Raw genomic sequence first — 22,864 nt, 5'->3', positions numbered from 1 at the left:
CAAATAAAGAATAGTCAACAGAAATATAAAATAATAATAATAATAATAATAATAATAATAATATAGTGTAATTGCTTACTTTGATGCAGCTTCAAGTGAAACACTTAATGTTTCCACTTTCTGATTCAGATCATCAATCTGGCTATGCAGAGCAGCTATCTCCTTTTCTTGGTTTTTGGTTCTTGCTGTCAGCTGATGCACTGCCTCAATCTGTGTCCTCTCCACTTCTTCCTTGGCAGTAAGAGATCGTTTCAACCTTTCAACTTCTTGTGACAATTCTTCTAATTGCTCCCTAAAGTTTCAAGATGCAAAAATAAGTTCGCAAAAATATATTTCATTGATTCACATCTTGTACATGATTATTTTATATGTCCTAAACAGATAACAGCATAACTGAAAATCATTTAACTTATTAGCTTAAAAAAAAGTGTATGTATTTATGCAGCTGAACGTAGCTGACTTATAGCCATTAGTACCATAATTTCACATTTTTGTTCAGTATATGCAGAGCCAATCACAGTGAAGACTTTTGCATGTGTCCTGTGCCATTATGTGTGGATAATGTCCTAGCTCACACGGACATCAGACTTAATGAGTTAATTTTATTCATAATTTATCAAAAGTGCATGTGTCAGCACAAGCTTTCATCAAAATTTTGATGAGAAACTGCTGCTCATTATAAATAGTCCAAATTGTAATGGCACTTAAGCTAACTTAACTAATGGAGTAGTTTTTTGTTAGTTATATTTTAGTCTTTACCCTTGATATAATAAAATGAAGCAAGTTCCTGATAAAAATACCAATTCAATTTTTGTTACTTCATTATGTTGTTGCTTCACATTGAAGATACAACACATTTAGTTTTCTCCGTAATATACTGAATGCAATTTTTTTAGTACTTATACCTTACAAGAGATTTTTGCCTGAATGAAAATTTTATGAGGGAAAAAATAAGTGCAGTCATTCAGTGAACTGTTGGTTCATACAGTTACCTTTTTTCCTTGAAATGGAAGTGTAGTGTTTTAAGTTTAACTGTTCAATATGGGCAATGATAACAAACCAATCCAGAACAGTGATGCATCCAACAAAATTTCAATAAGATGAAGAAAGATAACACATTATTTTACAACATTCTTCTTGAAATAAACCTTACTTCTGATTCTTGATTGTGTTGTCACTTTCTTTTTCCTTAACCCTGAGCTTCTTGATAATATTAGAATATTGCAATTGCTGTTTTGACAGTTTTTCTCCTTCCTCTCTCAGTTCTCGTATTACTTCATCCTTTTCTGCCACTAAGCCTTCCAGTTCAGTTTTTGATAATCTTGATGCTGCATCTAATCTTGCTTGCTGTAAGAGAGAAACAGAATTGAAGTATCACACTTTACACAATTAAAAAATGTCATTCTTAAAGTAAAGCGTACCTCAAGTTGCTTCCTCAGGGTCTCCTTGTCACGTATAGCTTGCTGGAATTTACGTTCTAGAGATGACAACCTCTGGGTATATTCCTCCGTCACTTGATGAATGTCTTGGGATTCTGACACACTTGACTGTAGGGCTGTTTCTAACTGCCTGAGGAGAGTTGCCAAAATGTATTGTAAATTTGAAAAGGAACAAAAATCTTATCTGTTAGTGCTTCATTAAGACATGTCATAAATTTCAAATAATAAATAAAATATTTCAGTAATAACACAGACACATAACAATGCCAAAATAGTGATGAATCCAAAATTAGCTAGATGACCTTCACATTTATCTCCAGAACTCTACTTAAATGAAAATTTTAAGGATGGGAAAAGCAAAGGAGAGGAATACCATTAGAAGAAAGATAAGCTAAATTACATCTTTTTTTAAAAAAAAGGGCAACAATAAAAGGCAAAGAGAAGATTAAAGATAAAGAGCTAAATGGAATCAAGTAGTAATGAGATGTTAATGAGAAACTACTTGTACTATCCATGGCCAGGTGAAAGAAAGCAACAAAGCCTGGCTGGATATTATGTGTTGCACATGACGAGTTAACACATAATAGAAATAAAAGAGAGGGGAAAAGTGTGAAAAGTAAAAAAAAAAGATGAGAATTAAAAGAAAGTACATAAGAATTTTTATTTAGTCATCCAACGGCATCTAGAAATGATGTAGTATGTGTCAGCACAATAGAATCAGGGTGTTGGCTATGGCCTTGCTGAAGAAACCACCACAGTGTTTCCCTGCAATGATTCGGGAAATCTATGGAAAATGTAAAACTGGGTGCCTAGAGAGAGCAAACTCCATCCTCCCAAATGTGAGGTAAGCGTCTTGAAGCAAAGGATGAAGATGTTGGATGTGTTGCTGTAAGAGACAGCTCAATGGCTGCAGAGTTTTGAGAAAGAACCAGTTTAAAATAAGCTTGTGAACCAATTAAAATGTTTTACAGGTGAGCCCCCCCCCCCCATGAACCATGGACCTTGCCATTGGTAGGGAGGCTTGCGTGCGTCAATGATACAGATAGCCGTACCGTAGGTGCAACTACACCGGAGGGGTATCTGTTGAATCTCCTGAAGAGGAGCAGCACACTTTTCAGTAGTTGCAGGGGCAACAGTCTGGATTATGGACTGATCTGGCCTTGTAACACTAACCAAAATGGCCTTGCTGTGCTGGTACTGTGAACGGCTGAAAGCAAGGGGAAACTACAGCTGTAATTTTTCCCGAGGGCATGCAGCTTTACTGCATGGTTCAATGATGATGGCATCCTGTTGGGTAAAATATTCCGAAAATTGTCCCCCATTTGGATCTCCAGGTGGGGACTGCTCAGGAGGACATCGTTATCAGGAGAAAGAAAACTGGCATTCTACAGATCGGAGCATGAAATGTCAGATCCCTTAATCAGGCAGGTAGGCTAGAAAATTTAAAAAGGGAAATGGATAGGTTAAAGTCAGATATAGTGGGAATTAGTGAAGTTTGGTGGCAGGAGGAACAAGACTTCTGGTCAGGTGAATACCAGGTTATAAATACAAAATCAAATACTACCCCTAGGTAGGAGTAGGTTTAACAATGAATAAAAAAAATAGGAGTGCAGGAAAGCTGCTACAAACAGCATAGTGAACACATTATTGTGGCCATGCCTACCACAGTAGTACAAATTTATATGCCAACTAGCTCAGCAGATGATGAAGAGATTGATGAAATGTATGATGAGATAAAATAAATTATTAAGATAGTGAAGAGAGATGAAAATTTAATAGTCTTGGGTGACTGGAATTCGATAGTAGGAAAAGGAAGAGAAGGAAATGTAGCAGGTGAATATGGAATGGAATGGAAGAGGACGCCAACTGGTAGAATTTTGCACAGAGCATAACTTAAATCATAGCTAGTACTTGGTTCAAGAATCATGAAAGAAGATTGTATACATGGAAGAAGCCTGGAGATACTGGAATGTTCCAGATAGATTATATAATGGTAAGACAGAGATTTAGGAATCAGATTTTAAATTGTAAGACATTTCCAGGGGCAGATGTGGACTCTGACCACAATCTATTGGTTAGGAACTGGGACTTGGATAAACTGACAGAACCAGAGGTTATAGAGTGTTTCTGGGAGAGCATTAAGGAACAATTGACAAGAATGGGGGAAAGAAATACAATAGAAGAAGAATAGGTTGCTTTGAGGGATGAAATAGTGAAGGAAGCAGAAGTTCAAGTACGTAAAAAGACACGGGCAATCCGTGGGTAACAGAAGAGATATTGATTTTAATTGGTGAAAGGAGAAAATACAAAAATGCAGTAAATGAAACAGGCAAAAAGGAATACAAACGTCTCTAAAATGAGATTGACAGAAAGTGCAAAATGGCTAAGCAGGGATGGCTACAGGACAAATGTAAGGCTGTAGAGGCATATCTAACTAGGGGTAAGATAGATACTGCCTACAAGAAACTTAAAGAGACCTTTGGAGAAAAGCGAACCACTTGTATGAATATCAAGAGCTCAGATGGAAACCCAGTTCTAAGCAAAGAAGGGAAAGCAGAAAGGTGGAAGGAGTATATAGAGGATCTATACAAGGGCAATGTACTTGAGGACAATATTATGGAAATGGAAGAAGATGTAGATGAAGATGAAATGGGAGATATGATACTGAGTGAAGAGTTTGACAGTGCACTGAAAGACCAAAGTCGAAACAAGGCCCCAGGAGTAGACAACATTCCATTAGAACTACTGACAGCCTTGGGAGAGCCAGTCCTGACAAAACTCTGAGCAAGATGTATGAGACAGGCACAATACCCTCAGCCTTCAAGAAGAATATAATAATTCCAATCCCAAAGAAAGCAGGAGTTGACAGATGTAAAATTTTACCTAACTATCAGTTTAATAAACCACGGCGGCAAAATACTAACACGAATTCCTTATAGAAGAATGGAAAAACTGGTAGAAGCCAACTTGGGGAAGATCAGTTTGGATTCCGAAGAAATGATGGAACACATGAGGCACTACTGACCCTACAACATATCTTAGAAGACAGATTAAGAAAAGGCAAACCTACATTTCTAGCGTTTGTGGACTTAGAAAAAGCTTTTAAAATGTTGGCTGGAATACTCTCTTACAAATTCTGAAGGTGTCAGGGATAAAAAACAGGGAGAGAAAGGCTATTTACAATTTGTACAGAAACTAGGTGGCAGTTATAGGAATCGAGGGGCATGAAAGGGAAGCAGTGGTTGGGAAGGGAGTGAGACAAGGTTGTAGCCTATCCCCGATGTTGTTCAATCTGTATATTGAGCAAGCAGTAAAGGAAACAAAAGAAAACTTAGGAGTAGGAATTAAAATCCATGGAGAAGAAATAAAAACTCTGAGGTTCGCCAATGACTTTGTAATTCTGTCAGAGACAGCAAAGGACCTGGAAGAGCAGCTGAACGGAATGGACAGTGTCTTGAAAGGAGGATATAAGATGAACATCAACAAAAGCAAAACGAGGATAATGGGATGTAGTTGAATTAATTCGGGTGATGCTGAGGGAATTAGATTAGGAAATGGACACATAAAGTAGTAGATGAGCTTTGCTACTTGGGGATGTTCGAAGTAGAGAGGATATAAAATGTAGACTGGCAATGGCAAGGAAAGTGTTTCTGAAGAAGAGAAGTTTGTTAACATCGAGTATAGATTTAAGTGAAGTTTCTGAAAGTATTTGTATGGAGTGTAGCCATGTATGGAAGTGGAACATGGACGATAACTAGTTTGGACAAGAAGAGAATAGAAGCTTTCGAAATGTGGTGCTACAGAAGAATGCTGAAGATTAGATGGGTAGATCACATAACTAATGAGGAGATATTGAACAGAATTGGGGAGAGGAGAAATTTGTGGCACAACTTGACTAGAAGAAGGGATCAGTTGGCAGAGTATGTTTTGATGCATCAAGGGATCACCAATTTAGTATTGGAGGGCAATGGGGAGGGGAAAAATCATAGATGGAGATCAAGAGATGAATACACTAAACAGATTCAGAAGGATGTAGGTTGCAGTAGGAACTGGGAGATGAAGAAGGTTGCACAGGATAGAGTAGCATGGAGAGCTGCATCGAACCAGTCTCTGGACTGAAGACCACAAACTACAAAACAACAACAACAGGTGAAAACTGACATGCACAAATAATTGCATTTTTCCTTAATTATAATTTTATATACAATAGAATATGTTACAACACTGTAGAAGTTACTGAAAACTAAAGCAAAATATTTTTGTTTGTAATCTCCACTACTCATGAATGTCTCAACTTTTCTTTTCGTTTACAGGACCTCATCTTTCCACAGAGACCTCCAAATTTCTGCTGGACAAGCACAATTTCCTCGTGTGTGTGTGTGTGTGTGTGTGTGTGTGTGTGTGTGTGTGTGTGTGTTGACAGTGCTTGAAATAGTTGCAGTTACAGTAAGAACACTTAACAAGCAGCTGTCTTTTTATTAGTTCTATCAAATCATCATATTTATTTATTTATTTTGGTTGTTTTAGATGTTAGGCTGGTGTTATTGGGAACTGTGAAGTCAATAATCATGTGCTATGGTAAGACTTATTCACGACAAAAAATGGCTCTGAGCACTATGGGACTCAACTTCTGAGGTCATTAGTCCCCTAGAACTTAGAACTAGTTAAACCTAACTAACCTAAGGACATCACACACATCCATGCCGGAGGCAGGATTCGAAGTTGCGACCGTAGCGGTCTCAAGGTTCCAGGCTGCAGCGCCTAGAACCACACAGCCACTTCGGCCGGCTATTCACTACAATTATTAATTATACCAGGACAGTTTGCTATGTTAGTACTGTTCAGCTCAGTACATTTCTCACTGATTATTTTCCGTTACATATGAAACATCAGCAGTTATCATCAGAAACCAAATATTGTGTTAGATAAGGTTCCATAAGTACTATTTCTCAACCAAGTACAGGGTTATTACAAATGATTGAAGCGATTTCACAGCTCTACAATAACTTTATTATTTGAGATATTTTCACAATGCTTTGCACACACATACAAAAACTCAAAAAGTATTTTTAGGCATTCACAAATGTTCGATATGTGGCCCTTTAGTGATTCGGCAGACATCAAGCCGACAATCAAGTTCCTCCCACACTCGGCGCAGTATGTCCCCATCAATGAGTTCGAAAGCATCGTTGATGCGAGCTCGCAGTTCTGGCACGTTTCTTGCTAGAGGAGGTTTTAACACTGAATCTTTCACATAACCCCACAGAAAGAAATCGCATGGGGTTAAGTCGGGAGAGCGTGGAGGCCATGACATGAATTGCTGATCATGATCTCCACCACGACCGATCCATCGGTTTTCCAATCTCCTGTTTAAGAAATGCCGAGCATCATGATGGAAGTGCGGTGGAGCACCATCCTGTTGAAAGATGAAGTCGGCGCTATCAGTCTCCAGTTGTGGCATGAGCCAATTTATTCGTTGACTTCCGCGGGCTACGCATGAAACTTGCCCACACGCGTTCAACCGTTTCTTCGCTCACTGCAGGCCGACCCGTTGATTTCCCCTTACAGAGGCATCCAGAAGCTTTAAACTGCGCATACCATCGCCGAATGGAGTTAGCAGTTGGTGGATCTTTGTTGAACTTCGTCCTGAAGTGTCGTTGCACTGTTATGACTGACTGATGTGAGTGCATTTCAAGCACGACCTACGCTTTCACGGCTCCTGTCGCCATTTTGTCTCACTGCGCTCTCGAGCGCTCTGGCGGCAGAAACCTGAAGTGTGGCTTCAGCCGAACAAAACTTTATGAGTTTCTCAACGTATCTGTAGTGTGTTGTGACCATATGTCAATGAATGGAGCTACAGTGAATTTATGAAATCGCTTCAATCATTTGTAATAGCCCTGTATATAACAAGTTTTATCTTACATTCCTGGCATTGTCCAATATATTGTCTCTAGAGTATTGTACACACATTGAGAGTTGTTTACCATAGGATTCTCTTGCAGTATAGTTCATGTTGTCTCTTATCACAATAACATGATCTTGTACAGTCATGTTACAACCCACAATTTCCTGGAACAACTGCATAGAGGTCAAGAAATAGTGTTACTGTATATTTCTGTGTTACTTTTCATGTTGACTTCATTAGGATGTAATCAAAGCAAGGATTTTGCCATCCATGCATTCATTTTATTTTTACAATTACAGATTTTACAAATTCCTACGCGATTTAAATTCAGAAGTACGGGTTGTATCGAAAAGAATCATCTGATTTGGCATGTCTATATTTCTGAAACTAATACACATACACAATGAATTTTGTTTTTTTGATGAACAGGAAACTCAAAAAGTTTTTTTCATACCATTTCCCAAGTTTTCAATATCCCCCCCCCCCCCCCCCCGCCCCGAGACACATGGCTTATGTCAATGCAGTATTCAAATGGTCCCCTCACTGCAGTGAGCAGGTCTTGAGTTACAGCTTCCACAGCTGCTCTTATGCGATGTTTCAGTTCATTCATTGTTATTGGTAACACAGGCGCATATAGAGTGTTTTATAAACCTCCACAAGGAATAATCACATACAATCAGGTCCTGTGACCTTGGAGGCCAGTAACGTAAGGCTGAATCATTTGGTCCAGCGCAAACTGATACATCTTTCAATAATCCTTTGATTTAAAAATTTCCGCACTACCATACTGTTGGTAAATGAAATCATTCAAATCAAACTCCCAACTGTGGGAAATGAAAGTTCTCAAGAATATCATGAGATGTACTTCCTGCAACAGTGTTCTCAGCACAGAAAAATGGACCAAACACCTTTTCCTATGAAACTGCAAAAAAAAACACATTAAATGTTGGAGAGTCACTCTCATGTTGTACAACTACTTGTGTTTGTTTCGTACCCCATATTCTCACATTATGATGGTTCACCTATCCATGTAAATGGAATGTTGCCTCAACAACTAAACACTAAGTGTGGAAGAAAACTGTCATCCTCCATCTTGCCAAAAACAAAATTGCAAAACTCCACACGTTGTCATTTGTCACCTTCATGAAGAGCTTGCAGTAGCTGAATTTTGTACGGTTTCATGTGTAAACATCGATGCAACACATGGCAGACAAGACATCGGGGGCATGTTAAGCTGTTGAGCTGCACAGCAAATTGATTTCTGCGGACTCCTTGTGAAACTAAGGCAGATGCGTTTGGTATATGTGAGAGACACTTGGGGACGCCCAGGCAATTTGCCTTTACACAAGCAACCTGTTTCTTGGAATTGTTCATACCACTGTGGTGTAATGCTCTGTGCTGTATGAGGATACACACCAAATCTAGTATGGAAGTCAAACTGAACAGTTATTACTCAACCATACAGGCCAAACATAGAATACAAAACACTTTCTGTTGTCCTGACACCATTTTTACTAGAACTGAAATGTGCGCACACTGCTGCTGCCTAGCAGGACCCATGTAAAACTCGAAAGTTGGCCCTTTCCAGCATTATGTTGTTCAAGCACATATCTCAATTTTTTAAAATTGGATGATTCGTTTTGATATAACCTGTATTTAATTGTCTGCATGACACGCGGCATGATGTAATGAAAAACTGTGAGAGATTATCTTATTGTTATGTTACTGTTGATTTGTAGACTTCGTTTCATGTCTTGGAAGTGTGATTTTTTACTCTTGACTGGAGAACACGTTTGCAAGCTTTTATCACAAACTCTCCAAGTTTTTGCTGTAGTTCTTCAATGGTAATATTCGAGGTGGCTGCACCAAATACATAACCTTACCAGGCATCTCAATTATTAATAGATTTGAGCATGTTTTTCTAATTTGGGTTGTTATTCAGGAACTTATGCCATGTTAATTCCCCAACCAGCTATTTTTTTTTCTCCACAGATATATTTCATCAAGCTAATTTCAAGGTGCCCATAGGTTTAGTAATCAATGCAAAACTGAAGACAGAATACATATGTGTGTGTGTGTGTGTGTGTGTGTGTGTGTGTGTGTGTGTGTGTGTGTGTACTGCTGACAAAGGCCTTAATGGCCGAAAGCTTTAATTGTGTGAATCTTTTTGTTGTGCCTATTGCAACTCAGCATCTCCGCTATATGGTGAGTAGCAACTTTCTTCTCTGGAATTGTTGCAATGAGAATTTATATTTTGTTCTACTATTTTCATACACCTTGATAATTCTTTGTTCATATTCCTTAAGTTATACCATTCTTTTGTCCTGTTCATGTAATTTTGCTTCATTTATTCCCATTCTGTGTGTTGTTTGAAAGACAGTTTCATGTCTGATTTCCTCCAATATTTAGTGGTTCTAAAAATATTCTGTGTGTTTGTAATTTTTGATTTGAACTGATTAATAACAATAAAAGTATCAAACTCCAAAATTAAAACTGAAGAACGAATAACTTTTTTGACAAACCACTAACATATTTACCAAATACCCAACTCTGATACCAATTTGGTTTTAAGTAGTTTCCTTGCAGTAGGCCAGAAGGTTACATTTCTTTGATGACATTTACTTAAGCTCACTGCTGATATCAATGAGTGATTACATATTATGCATACCAGCCTTCTTTACATAAGTTAATTGCATGCTATCTTCTCGAAAATTTCTTATAACAGTAGCTGTAGTATACTTATAAACCCTATAATTATACAACAGCAACAGTTCCCTTAATGTCTAATTTCAGAAAGAGATCACTAAAATAACCTAGATAGGTAATGAGAATGTTATATGCTTTCCAAAACTGTACCAAAGCTATCAAGTTTGTAAGTTCATTGTTCAAATCTTCCACATCATTCTTTTTTTTTCTGTGGTTGAAAGATTGACAAAATTATATATTAATTATACTTTCCTATCAGTTCCTAGCAGATTCATGATGGAGCTGTTGCAAACCAGCAGATCTGAATTGACTAAAAAGTCTAACACTACGCATAGGTGCACAGATTAAATCTATTCTTATGGTGGGAAAAGAAGAGTTATTTCCTTGAAAATATGTTTTACTTACTAAGCATACATTTCTTGTTATGTAATGTAATTACTTTAATGGTTATTTAATTTAGCTACAATTTTGATCATTTAAGCCCATAATGTTTGAATAACTGGCAGGAGTTCAACTCAATCAAAAACTCTTGATATTTTAACAAGTAACCCTGTCTTTTCAAAATACGAACTGAATCAGGTGGTGCCCTGCAATACAAACCCATGGTGGGTAAGGCTGTGCAAGCATGAACCAAATAAGACGTTGTACAGGGCAACAGACAACACATAATCAAAACTAGCACCACAGCCAATGGCAAATAACAATCGCCAAGATGTACTGATGAAATACTTGTGGGCGGACTAAGGATTGGTGATCACATTTTCACTAATACTACTACAGTGTGGAGAAGTATAACAGGAACTTCAGAATAGGTTTACTGCATTGTTCTACAAGGTGTTACAAAATGCTTTTACAAAAATTTTCAGTTGTATTTAAAATCAATGCACCTGGGTAAAACGCAAATTTTTAACAACGATTAAAATTAATTTTATCACAAAACTTACAAAAATACAGAACTGCCAATTTCAATGAATGTTTTATATCATTCCCATGTGCCATATTTCTTAATGCTGGCTGGTATAATTAAAGTTGCACAAATGTCTGTTGAAAGATACATGTTTCGGGTGGTTGGTGAGAAGTGTAAGGTAGGCCCAGAACTTGTCTAGTTCAACATAATAAACTTCCTAAAATCACCTCAAACTGTCTGGTACAATTGACTCTGAACAGCCTGTGGCTCTTGCATGTGTCAAAAACTCAGGATATACGTTTCCAAATTTGATGAAAAATTCACAGTTTTTGCCCAACTTCTCTTGTGACACACAATATAAATCTGGGTTCACAAGTGAAGGTTAAAGAACAAACCTACTCTGTAAATGGCAATGTGTTTCAGTGTCTACCACAATCATTCTACCATGGAAAATTTGTCAGTAAGCTACTACAGGTCTAGGGTGTACATAGACAAAATGTATAACACTGTGTCTATTAAGTTGCACAGATAGGTGGGGTGGGATGGGTGTGAGGGCGAGAGTTCTTCCCCTCTGACAATAGGCAACTGATTACTGCTAAGTGTCAACTACTTCTACTGAAAGATATGGCGCTGTGATTAGCACACTGGACTTACTTTCAGAAAGATGATAGTTCAAAACCCATGCAGCCATCCAGGTTTAGCTTTTTCCTGATTTCCCCAAACTGCTCCAGACAAATGCTGGGATGGCTCCTTCGGAAAAGGCATGTTCAGTTTCTTTCCCCATACTTTCATAATCCGGGTTAGTGCTCCACCTCAAGTGCCCACAGTGTCAATGGGAAGATAAACTAAACTATACTCTGCCTTCTATCTACACTCTGTAAGCCACCTTATGGTGTGTGGCAGAGGGTGCTCTGGGTACCACTGTCACTGCCCCCTTTTCCTGTTCGTCACGAGTGGTTCGTAAGGGGGTGAGGGGGGGGGGGGGGGGGACTGCTGGTAAGTCTCCATGCACACTCATATCTCTTTAATTTTATCTTCAACAATATTATGAAAAGGATAGTTGCTACTTAACAAATAGCGGAGATGCTGAGTCACAGATAGGCACAACAAAAAAGAGGCATTCATCAGAGGTAGAACACACACACACACACACACACACACACACACACACACACACACACGTAACTCATACACACGCGACCACAGTCTCTGGCTGCCTATCAGCATCTCTGCTACATGGTGAGTAGCAACTATTCTTTTCATAATATTGTTACATTCCATCCTCCATTTTATATTGTTTAATTTTATCTTCGTGGTCTATTCGCAAGATATATATAGGAAGAAGCAAAATACTGGTTGACTCTTCTAGGATCTTGAACAATAAACCACACTATGATGCAAGAAAACTCTCCTGCATCATTTTATGTATGTCATGAGGGGTAAGGAGTTTATGGGGCAGTTTGAGCTAGCTTTCTGTCACATAGAAACCGTTTGGTAATCCTTTTGGTAATGGGTTCAGCTAATTACCAAAGCTGACTATTAGGAGTGACTACAACTGTGTGTGTGTGTGTGTGTGTGTGTGTGTGTGTGTGTGTGTGTGTGTCAAAAACTACCTTTTCATTAATTGCTCAGCTAACTTGATACTGAAAAAACATTTGTTGCACCCATTGGATTTGTATAATGCTACTGGTTCTACTACAGTGTTTCCAGAAAGGAACAACATTCATTTTTAACAGGGAAGGTGTGCAGACCGGACTGTAGAAGAAGAAATGACCACAAGGTACGTGAACACATTTCTGAATGAAGGGTATATACTAACTGTGACACTGCAAGTTGTTAGTCCTTGTGAGGGGACTACGGATTCAGGTTTTTCCATAACTCAGTCTGGAAGGATGGAATGGAATCATTAGGAACAGTTTTATATGTTGAGTCATCTGACAGTTGACTCCAGAAGCTGTGTCCCCTAATTTGGGACAGATTTATCAATTACATCTTTGTAGTCTGGACTTATGATGAAGAACTACTCCACTTCCAATAACAGCATAACTCCTTTTACCAAATTGAATTTACCTGGTCTTTTTCCCAATTCCAAGCCACCTTCTTTGATATTTACGTACATTTCGCTGGAGTTCACACCCAGACCTCTGGCCATACAAAATAAACTAATAAGCAACACTACCTTGACTTTGACGGCAGTCATCTTTCCAACATCAAAAGCTCCCTTCCCTGCAGTCTAAGTATTCATGAGTAATGTATGTGCTCTGCCTCTGAATCCCTCAACATCTGTACCAACAACCTCTGCCAGCTTGTCCTTGTCCACAACTACTGCTAAGGTCTTGTCCTACAAACAAATTTCCTGGCTAGTCTCATCCTCTCATCCCCCAACAAATACAATTCCTACTTTCAAAACATCTGTAAGTACCCAGCTTCACTCAAGTGTTAAATGCCTCCATACATTATTCCGTCAGAGCTATTGCTTTCACAAGTCAAGCCTTGAAGTGAGATCGTATCTCCCCAATATTCTTCCCATAACACTCACAGTCCTCTCCGGGGGACACCACCTTGACGAAGCACTGTTCGTGTGGGTGGAGAGGCTTGCGTATTCGCGGAAAGCCAAGGGCTATGCTGAAGGTAGAGGACCTACTGCCGGAAAGACCTCAGCCGATGGATCAGACTAAGAGTGTCCCACAACGTCCCATCCTCCCTATCCACTCCTAGTCCTATACTATTCCCTGACCCAACCCAAGGTGTGATGTGATCTGTGCTGAAGGGTGCGTGGCACATGGGAAGATGTGTCGCAAACGAAGCCTCAGGGATACCGGGCGACCTCCCTGAGTAATTAGCCTTACACCGCGTGGGGTATTCGTGGTGTGGATCTTCTAGATCCCCAAATCTCGTGGGACCAGCATGGACACGACTACAGAAAAAGAAAAAGAAACTGAGGGACAAATTGCAACTTCAGATACCCAAACATCGGGGACTGAACCGATGGAAGGCACTTCCACTACTGAAACAGGGTCTAGATCTGAGCCAGAAGTGGGAACTGTAACCGAGAAGCTAGACCAGGAAGCTACTCAGGGAACAGAGGGAAAATGAAGGATAAGAATGGCTTCCTAAACACAAGTGGAGGGAAGTAAAGGGACTAGAACCCAAGACCCCCAGGAAAAAACTGTCTCAGGTTGAAGGGGACACACAGACCCCCAAAATGTCAAAGAGGGGTAGTAATTGGATAAGGGAGGAATCAAAGACTCCCTCCTCCCTGGATAAGTGAGTCCAGAAAAAACTGAGGCAAGAAATAGTGAAACAGACCTATAGTACTGCAGTCTCAGTTTTTAGGATGGCAGTTATCCAGGAAGGTTATCCACTGGTGGCCATTACCTAGCAGCAAGAGAAACTAGTACAGATGGCCCTCTTTGAAAAGATTAGGGGGGGGGGACACTGGACCACATCCCAACTTCAGAAGGGTCTATCTAGATCGTGGTGCACTCATTTTTGTCTGTGAGGGGGTGCACACAGTAGAATGGCTCAAGGACAAGGTGCCCATGATATCCCCGTGGGAAGATGCAAAGCTGCTGGTCAAGATGGCAGTGGAGCTTCTTAAGACTGCAAAGATATCATTATGGGTACCCAAGATCCTTAAGGAAGTCTCTCCCAAGACTCTGTTTGGGAAAATAGGGGCCCAGAACCCAAAAGTCTTGACAGAAGACTGGAGAGTGATTAACCAGAAGGTTGCTCCAGAAGGACAAACCCTGGTGGTGGAGGTTGGTGAGAAGTCACTGAAGGCGATGCGGAAGCAGGACCTGAAACTGTTTTCAGCGTTCTCGCAGGTCGCCGTCAGGGTTCTTAAAGACCTTAAAGATGGCAGTAAGATGGAGCCTGGAGGTGCTGCAGATTAATCTGCAGTACAGTAAAGGGGCCTCTGCTGCCCTGAGCCGCTGCCCCAGGGAGACAGGAAATGGATGTGGCCCTGATACAAGAACCCTATTTATACAAAGGGGGTGTATTGGGCCTCGGAGCACTGGAGGTAAGCTGATCTATGCTAGGAATCTAAGAAACTCCAGAACATGCATCTATGTTAGAAACGGCATTTCTTTCATGCCAATGATGGATTTCTGCTCTAGGGACTTAGTGACCATCAAAATGCAGCAACGTGAGGAAGGTATCACGAGGGAAATTGTCTTGGCCTCAGCATACCTTCCTTACGAAGACAGTTCTCCCCCTCCCTTGGAGGTGACCAACTGCTGGTGGGGTGCGACACCAATGCCCACAACCTAGTCTGGGTTGGCAAGGACACCAAAAGTTGAGGTGAGTACCTTCTTGAATTCCTCTTAGCTAACAACTTAGAGGTCCTGAACACGGGCAATGAACCTACATTCAGGAATAGCAGAAGGGAAGTAATTGACATAACATTTGGTTCCAGGACGATGGGTAGCTATGTCAAACAATGGCATGTGGTGTGGGAGCCATCCTCATCGGACCACATGCACATTAAATTCAAGGTTGAAATGGGAATCAGACAGACCATGACTTATAGAAATCCAAGGAAAACAGACTGGGAGACATATAGGAGGGACTTTGACTTAGGCTTATCGGAAATTAAAACCACGATAAGGAAGCCAGTAAATTTGAGGAAGTAGCAGACGCTTTTACCTCTACCATAGTGACCCCATATCAGGACAACTGCACAATCACCAGGAAGTGCACAAATAGGAGTGTTGCTTGGTGGAATAACAAATTGGAAATGCAAAGAAAACCGGTATGGAGACTGTTTAATATTGCGAGACATAAAGAACAATGGGCTAAATATTGTGAAGCCCTTGTCAGTTACAATCTTGCAATAAGACAAGCAAAGGAGGCATCCTGGAAGGCATTCTGTGAGGAAGTGGAAGGCACGGCTGCACAAGCCAGACTTCACAAGATTTTCACTAGAGTACCAACTAACCCAGGAGGTACGTTGAGGAAGGAGGATGGGGAATATACAAAGACAGCACACGAGACGCTGGAATTGTTCCTCAAAACTCACGTTCCTCAATATGCTCTGCTGGATAACACAGACCAGTATGTGGCCCCAGAGAGGCAACGGTTCTCAGACACTCGAAGAGAGGACTGGGAATCGGCCAAGGAGTGTGTGAACTTCAACAAAATCCAGTGGGTGGTGGAAACATTCCAGCCGTTCAAGTCACCTGGCCCAGATGGAATTTTTCCAGCTCTCGTGCAACAGGCAGGAGGAAAGCTTATAAGAATCCTATGCAGGCTATTTAGGGTTAGCTTAGCAGTAGGAATCATTCCCAATGTTTGGAGGGCAGTGAAAGTTGTCTTCATTCCAAAGCCAGGGAGAATTGATCATACCAAGGCCAAGGATATGAGGCCAATCAGTCTGTCCTCCTCCATTCTCAAAACATTGGAAAAACAGGTTAATGTATACATTGGAGAGAGGAAGTTATGTGGGGGGTCCCTCTACACCTGAACCAACACGCATACCAACCAGGTAAATCATGTGAGACAGCTCTCCACCAACTCGTCAGGAAGGTGGAAAAAGCACTTCACTTCCAAGAAATAGCCCTCTGCATCTTCCTGGATATTGAGGGGGCCTTTAGTAACACAACCTTCAATTCCATGATAAGGGCAGCAGAGGTGCATGACCTGGGACTGCTACATGTAGGTGGACCAGAGCTGTGCATATACCTACTGTTATAAAGGACTTATTATTAAATACTACTTCAGTTGCACAAGATTCTAAGTGCTGCTCTGAGCAAAATTTTTTAATATCAGTATTCCTGAAATCAAAACAGTTATTGACAAATAAAGTAACTCCTCCTTTCTTCATATTTTCCCTACAGAAGTACAAAGCGAACTTGAATCCTGCAACATTTAACATATCTATACCAGTGGTCACATGATGTTCAGCGGGGCAGATTATATCAACTGATTTGTTCAACTCTAGTTCTTCAACACAAATATGCAACTCATTACACTTACTCCTGCAATAAGGATAACTGATTTTGTGCACTGGCTGAATTACAACTGGACGAACCCAAGTTTTCACCAAATTTTGAATATCTCCAGTTTCAATCAGAGGCTGTCTGCATGAATTGTGTGCATTAAAACTTGCTTTCTGGCTGCCTGTTTTATCAATGTGAATGTCATTTTCAACCTTTCTCTGAATGTCTTTTGTTTCTGCCCCCTACCCTAAAAAACTGCTGTTTTGGCACTTGTAACCACAAGTACTTTAACATTTGTGATAGTGCCTGCCCCCCACCCCCACATTATTTGCTAATAACCCATACAGTTTCCCCTTCCCTTTCCTGTTGAGGTGAAGACCATGCCTAGTATAGTTCCATCTATTGATAGAGCTGACAGGAACCACACAGATATGAGACCCCATACCTGATCCAAACAGCTATTCCACCTCTAAATTAATTATTCTAACAGAAGAGTTTAAATGAGGCCAATAATGGCAGTGAACTAGACTGGTCTACAGCTTCAAGTTAAACTGCCGAATGATCAACTAATGCAGTGTCACCTGCATCTTGGAAAAATGAAGACAGAGCATTAGATAACTGATTTTAAGAACTTGAGACCATCCTAATCAAAAAGTAGATCTCCTTTGAGTAACTACATTCAATTATGTTGGATTCAGGATAACCAAAATGGCCAGCTTACTGGTGAGGTGGGGCAAGAATTACTTTGGCTTGGGTGAAATGTGATTGAGAACCAGTGTCACCTTAAACTGATAAATATAAATCATACAAAAACAAAAGACTATTGTATCATTGTAGAATAACTCTGTAAAACCATGATCAAAGGTCAGACTTACACAAAAGAAAAATGGAGAACCCTGACATAGTTTATCAGGCAGAAAATCATGACCACTAATTTATTATAATTAACTTTTGTGGTTCAAGGCCTCATGCAAGGCTTTCTAGTTGATTCCACTTGGGAAGCTTGCCTGGCTTGTGTAGCAGGTAACTGATGTGTAGACACATAGTATAGTATCATGCATTGTTTGTGATAATGGAAGGAAAGTGGTAAAACCTGTGACTGGTGCAGAGCCTACTACTCTCAAATAGCACCAAGGGAGCTTATGAGCTTAATATTCGCATCTGAGAGACAGGTCACTATCAACAGTGTCCTTTCTCCATTAAATGCAATGGAAAGGTTTGGAACTTAATATGGCCTCTGGTGTAAACAAATATTAGTTTTCTGAGTAAATAGTCTGTCTTATGACAGACTTAAAAGGTACTGAAAAGAAGTTACTAATAATACATTTTAAACATGCATAAAACTCTATTAAATTTTTATTATGTTATAATATTATAAAAATCTGATGGAATACAAACAAAGAATGAGAGGAAAAAACCACCAAACACGCTGTTAATGCAAATCTTTGCATGATGGATAAAAACATAAAACAGGTGACGGCTGAAAGACACCATCAAATTGTAAAATACAACATGGTATTTAGAGTATTGTTCACTTTACTGCCAAAGAAGAAAGTAATTTAAAAAAGAATATAAATGACCAGTGTGGCGAATTTCTTTGCTGTTGTTGTCTTCTGTCCGACGACTGGTTTGATGCAGCTCTTCATGCTAGTCAATCCTGTGCTGCCCTCTTCACCTCTGCTTACCTACTGCAGACTACATCCATTTGAACCTGCTTATGGTGTTGAAGCCTTAGACTATAGCATCACGTTTCAAAGCTTCTGTTCTCTTCTCATCTGCATTGCATTTTTTTTTCAATGTCATTACTTCAATATTTTATGGTTTATGGTATTTTTCAATTGTTTATCAATGTGTTTCACATAACAAATTTCGAATAACTCTCACTTTTAACACTCATCTTACAAACAAATAATCTCATGCACACTACAGCTGTAGTCTTATATGCTCCAGTGCACTAATTAAAAATTAGGGCACCGAAACTTCTAAAACATCTTCGGTAAGCAATCAATAACCATGGCATGTTAAGAGAAAAAAGCTCTGTAGATATGTTTCCATACCAACCTCTTCAAATCTGTGTTGTGCTCCTCCAATTCAATATTTAGCCTGCTTATTTCAATCAATTTTGACTCCCTTGACTCCAATATCTCTGTCATATCAGCCACTCTCTAAAAACAAAGAAAATTTATTGAATTTTTATATCCATAGGAAGTGTAAAGGGATTTAGAAAAAGCTGTAAGGTTGAAGGAGGCATGGGGATGAGACGAGAGAATTGCCCAGACCCAGAGAGGGGAAACTACCATTTAATTATGATACGAAATGCTTTCATTAGACAGAGATAGAGAGAGAGAGAGAGAGAGAGAGAGAGAGAGAGAGAGAGAGAGAGAGAAAGAAATCAATTTAATCTGTTGGTTATAATTAACTCAAAGCTTTTTGCGAACAGATAATCAATCAAGTTTTCATGAACACACGTACACCATGTAAACCACCCTCATGACTTGCATCATTTATTCCTTTCTTTCTTCTTCTTTTTTTCCCTATTATCCAAAAAGATTTCCACAAAAATGTCTTTATCAAAGAAATCACTATTTACAGCTACAATGTCACTAAGGGAAAGCAAACTGGCATTCTTACTGCAGTTCAATACAGCATGCTGTGCTTCTGATGCTGTTCAGTCTGTTAATATCTCTCAAAGGATCACTGCAGGTTTAGGCTGTGAGAGCACTGTCACTTTATTGCAAAAAGTATTGTTAGCACAAAAAATTGCCACCTGAAATGGAGTATGTCACAGCAACATCGTAAGAATATCCAGCTGCTATAGTGACACAAAAATATTAAGATCTGCTTCATAATGGTTCCCCCTTGTCAACAACACAAGCTGATGACTGTTACCTACAAATTATGGCTCATAGGTACACTTAAAGGTACACCTAAAAAGAATGCGACTGGGCTGACTGCATCAACTTTGACAGTATGCTATCATTTCCACACAGACACATTGGCCTCTAGGTGTTCATCACACACAAATTTTCAATCCCCCCCACAAAAAAATGTGCTTAAAGAAGAAGGGCAAATATACACACTCTTTATCAATGGCACTGGGTTCTCTTTACAGCTCTGGATTTGTGTGGTACTCAATAATCATTGTAGAAGAGTGTAGAGGTGGCCACATACGAAATGTGATCAGAAGTATCTGGACACCCCGAAGAAAATACGTTTTTCATATTATGTGTATTGTGCTGCCACTTACTGCCAGGTACTCCACATCAGCAACCTCAGTAGTCATTAGACATCTTGAGAGAGCAGAAGGGGGCACTCCACGGAACTCACGCACTTTGAATGTGGTCAGGTGACTGGGTGTCAACTGTGTCATGCTTCTGCATGCAAGATTTCCACACTCCAAAACCTCCCTAGGTCCACTGTTTCTGATGTGACAATGAAGTGGAAACATGAAGGGACAAGTACAGCACAAAAGTGTACAGGCTGACTTCATCTGGTGACTGACAGAGACTGCTGACAGTTGAAGGGTCGTAATGTGTAATAGGCAGACATCTGTCCAGATCATCACACAGAAATTCCAAACTGCATCAGGATCCACTGCAAGTACTATGACAGTCAGGCGGGAGGTGAGAAAACTTGGTAGAACGGCTGCTCATAAGCCACACATCATGCCAGTAAGTGCTAAAAGACACTTCGTTTAGCGTAAAGAGTAAACATTGGACAATTGAACAGTGTAAAAACATTGCGTGGAGGGATAAATCATGGTATACAATTTGGCAATCTGATGGCAGAGTGTGGGTTTGGCAAATGCCTGGTAAACATCATCTGCCAGTGTGTGTAGTGCCAAAAGTAAAATTAGGAGGTGGTGGTGTTATGGTGTGGTCGTGTTTTTCATGGAGGGGGCTTGCACCCCTTGTTGTCTTGCATGGCATTATCACAGCACAGGCTTACATTGATGTTTAAAGCACCTTCTTGCATCCCACTGTTGAAGAGTAATTTGGGGATGGCGAATGCACCTTCCAACACGATCGAGCACCTGTTCATAAAGCATGGCCTGTGGCGGACTGGTTGCACAATAATAACATCCCTGTAATGGACTGGCCTGCACAGAGTTTTGACCTGAATCCTATAAAACACCTCTGGGATGTTTTGGAATGACGACTTTGTGCCAGGCCTCACCGACCGATATAGATACCTCTCCTCAGTGCAGCACTCTGTCAAGAATGGGCTGCCATTTCCCAAGAAACGCTCCAGCACCTGACTGAATGTATGCCTGCAAGGGTGGAAGCTGTCATCAAGGCAAAGGGTGGGCCAACACCATACTGAATGCCAGCATTACCAATGGAGTGTGCCACGAACTTGTAAGTCATTTTCAGCCAGGTGTCCGGACACTTTTGACCACACTGTGTATCCATGCAGGACTTCAGCGTGATATCCCACAGGTTCAGCAAGGATATGGATCAGTCAGATCTCTAACACCTCACACTACTATTGAGGTTAATTTGAGAGTTCTGAATTATCGCGACTGTATTATCCAATTTCCTATCAAGCCCCCATGTCAACATTTAGATGATGGGTTCATCCTTCAAAATGATAATGTATTAGCAAACCGTACTCACATCATTAACATTTTCCACCAGAAGCCAGGAATCAACAAAATGGAACAGCCTGTGGTAAAGCTGACATGAATCTGATTCAGCATTCTTAGGACCAGTCGAAACTTGCAATGGATCATCCCAGGAAGCCTCCTCACACACTGGATGACTTGAGGAGGACCACGATCAAAGAGTGGGGCAGGTTTGAAGAGCTACAATCTGACTCCCTTGTGGACAACACACCAAAGAGAAATCAAGCATATTACAATGGAATGGGTGGAGCAATATGGTATTGAATGCCATCCAACTGAAAAGTTTGATTTCACTGAGGTTCATTTTTATATAGATTGCCTCTAGCAAGCAAGACACAGTATTTACAAATGAGCAAGAGAAAAGTACTGCTGTCAACAAGCAAGATGCAGTATTTACAAACGAACAAGAGAAAATGTGAGTACACAATTTCAAAATATAAAACATAATCCACGAATAACAAACTACATGAAATAGTTCGTCATATCTAAGCTTCACAAAACTTTTACCAAACTCTAGAGGTTCAGCCCACCTACACAAAAACACATTTGGAACACAAAAACAAATTTATCACAGCTCAGGACTACAATGGTAAGGCCAAAAATGGACATATGCCACAGATTTTACCAGAACTACATTTTAAAGATTGGACAATAAACAAAAATTCAATGCACACGATTTTCTAACATACCCTATGTTTGCAGATGACATGGAGTATTAATTTAGACCTGTAGCTGATTTTGGTTGCCAGCCACAGGACACACACAATGTACAATAAAAGGTAAAGTGCATATACAATATAAATAACAACAAAATCTGATGGACCATATTTCCTAACCTAAAGATAATCCCTACATACGTATTTTAATGAAAATAAAAAAAAAATAAAAATAAAAAAAAGATACCACTGAGGATGGCATAACTGTGGTGAAACATGTTTGGATGGTAAAACAAAACAATAATTTGTGTACCGTACTTGCAAAAAGACGGACCCATCATTAATTCATTATTATTTTTCTGCAAGCACAGGAAATGAGCTAAAAAATTCAGATATGAATTTAGTGTAGTCATTTATAACCTGTTTTCCTTCTGCTAGTGCCACTGCCTTCTGTATGTTGAAGTTTTACTCTGTTGTTAGTTTATGGTTTAGGCTGTGGCTGGATTTTAATATTTTAAAATCTTTTTCTATTGTAATTGGGTTATAGTTGAGGGCTATTATGTGACCAGCAAATGTGCTATGGGCACTCTCCGGAGCTCTGAGATGTTCTGAATATCTTGTTTTGAACTTCCTGCATGTTTCTCCAATGTACACCAAGTGACATGTGTTGTGTGTAAGAATAGAT

General features: G+C 39.8%; 1 protein-coding gene across 3 annotated transcripts in view; it reads right to left on the bottom strand.

Annotated features, from left to right (window-relative positions):
• The window catches only part of LOC126175739 (TATA element modulatory factor), a 173,250-nt gene that overhangs the window by 58,873 nt on the left and 91,513 nt on the right, over positions 1-22,864 (bottom strand). For all 3 annotated transcript variants that reach the window (XM_049922689.1, XM_049922691.1, XM_049922690.1), the window contains exons 9-12: positions 18,961-19,064; positions 1,422-1,569; positions 1,154-1,347; positions 80-292 (exon numbers count right to left, since the gene is read on the bottom strand). In XM_049922689.1, the coding sequence (XP_049778646.1) occupies positions 80-292; positions 1,154-1,347; positions 1,422-1,569; positions 18,961-19,064 (659 nt within the window). The remainder of the gene's footprint in view (positions 1-79; positions 293-1,153; positions 1,348-1,421; positions 1,570-18,960; positions 19,065-22,864) is intronic.

Source organism: Schistocerca cancellata, chromosome 3, assembly GCF_023864275.1.
Source record: "Schistocerca cancellata isolate TAMUIC-IGC-003103 chromosome 3, iqSchCanc2.1, whole genome shotgun sequence".
NCBI classification, from domain to species: domain Eukaryota; kingdom Metazoa; phylum Arthropoda; class Insecta; order Orthoptera; family Acrididae; genus Schistocerca; species Schistocerca cancellata.
The sequence above is the reverse complement of the archived record's forward strand: the minus strand, read 5'-3'. Positions and strand labels throughout refer to the sequence as shown.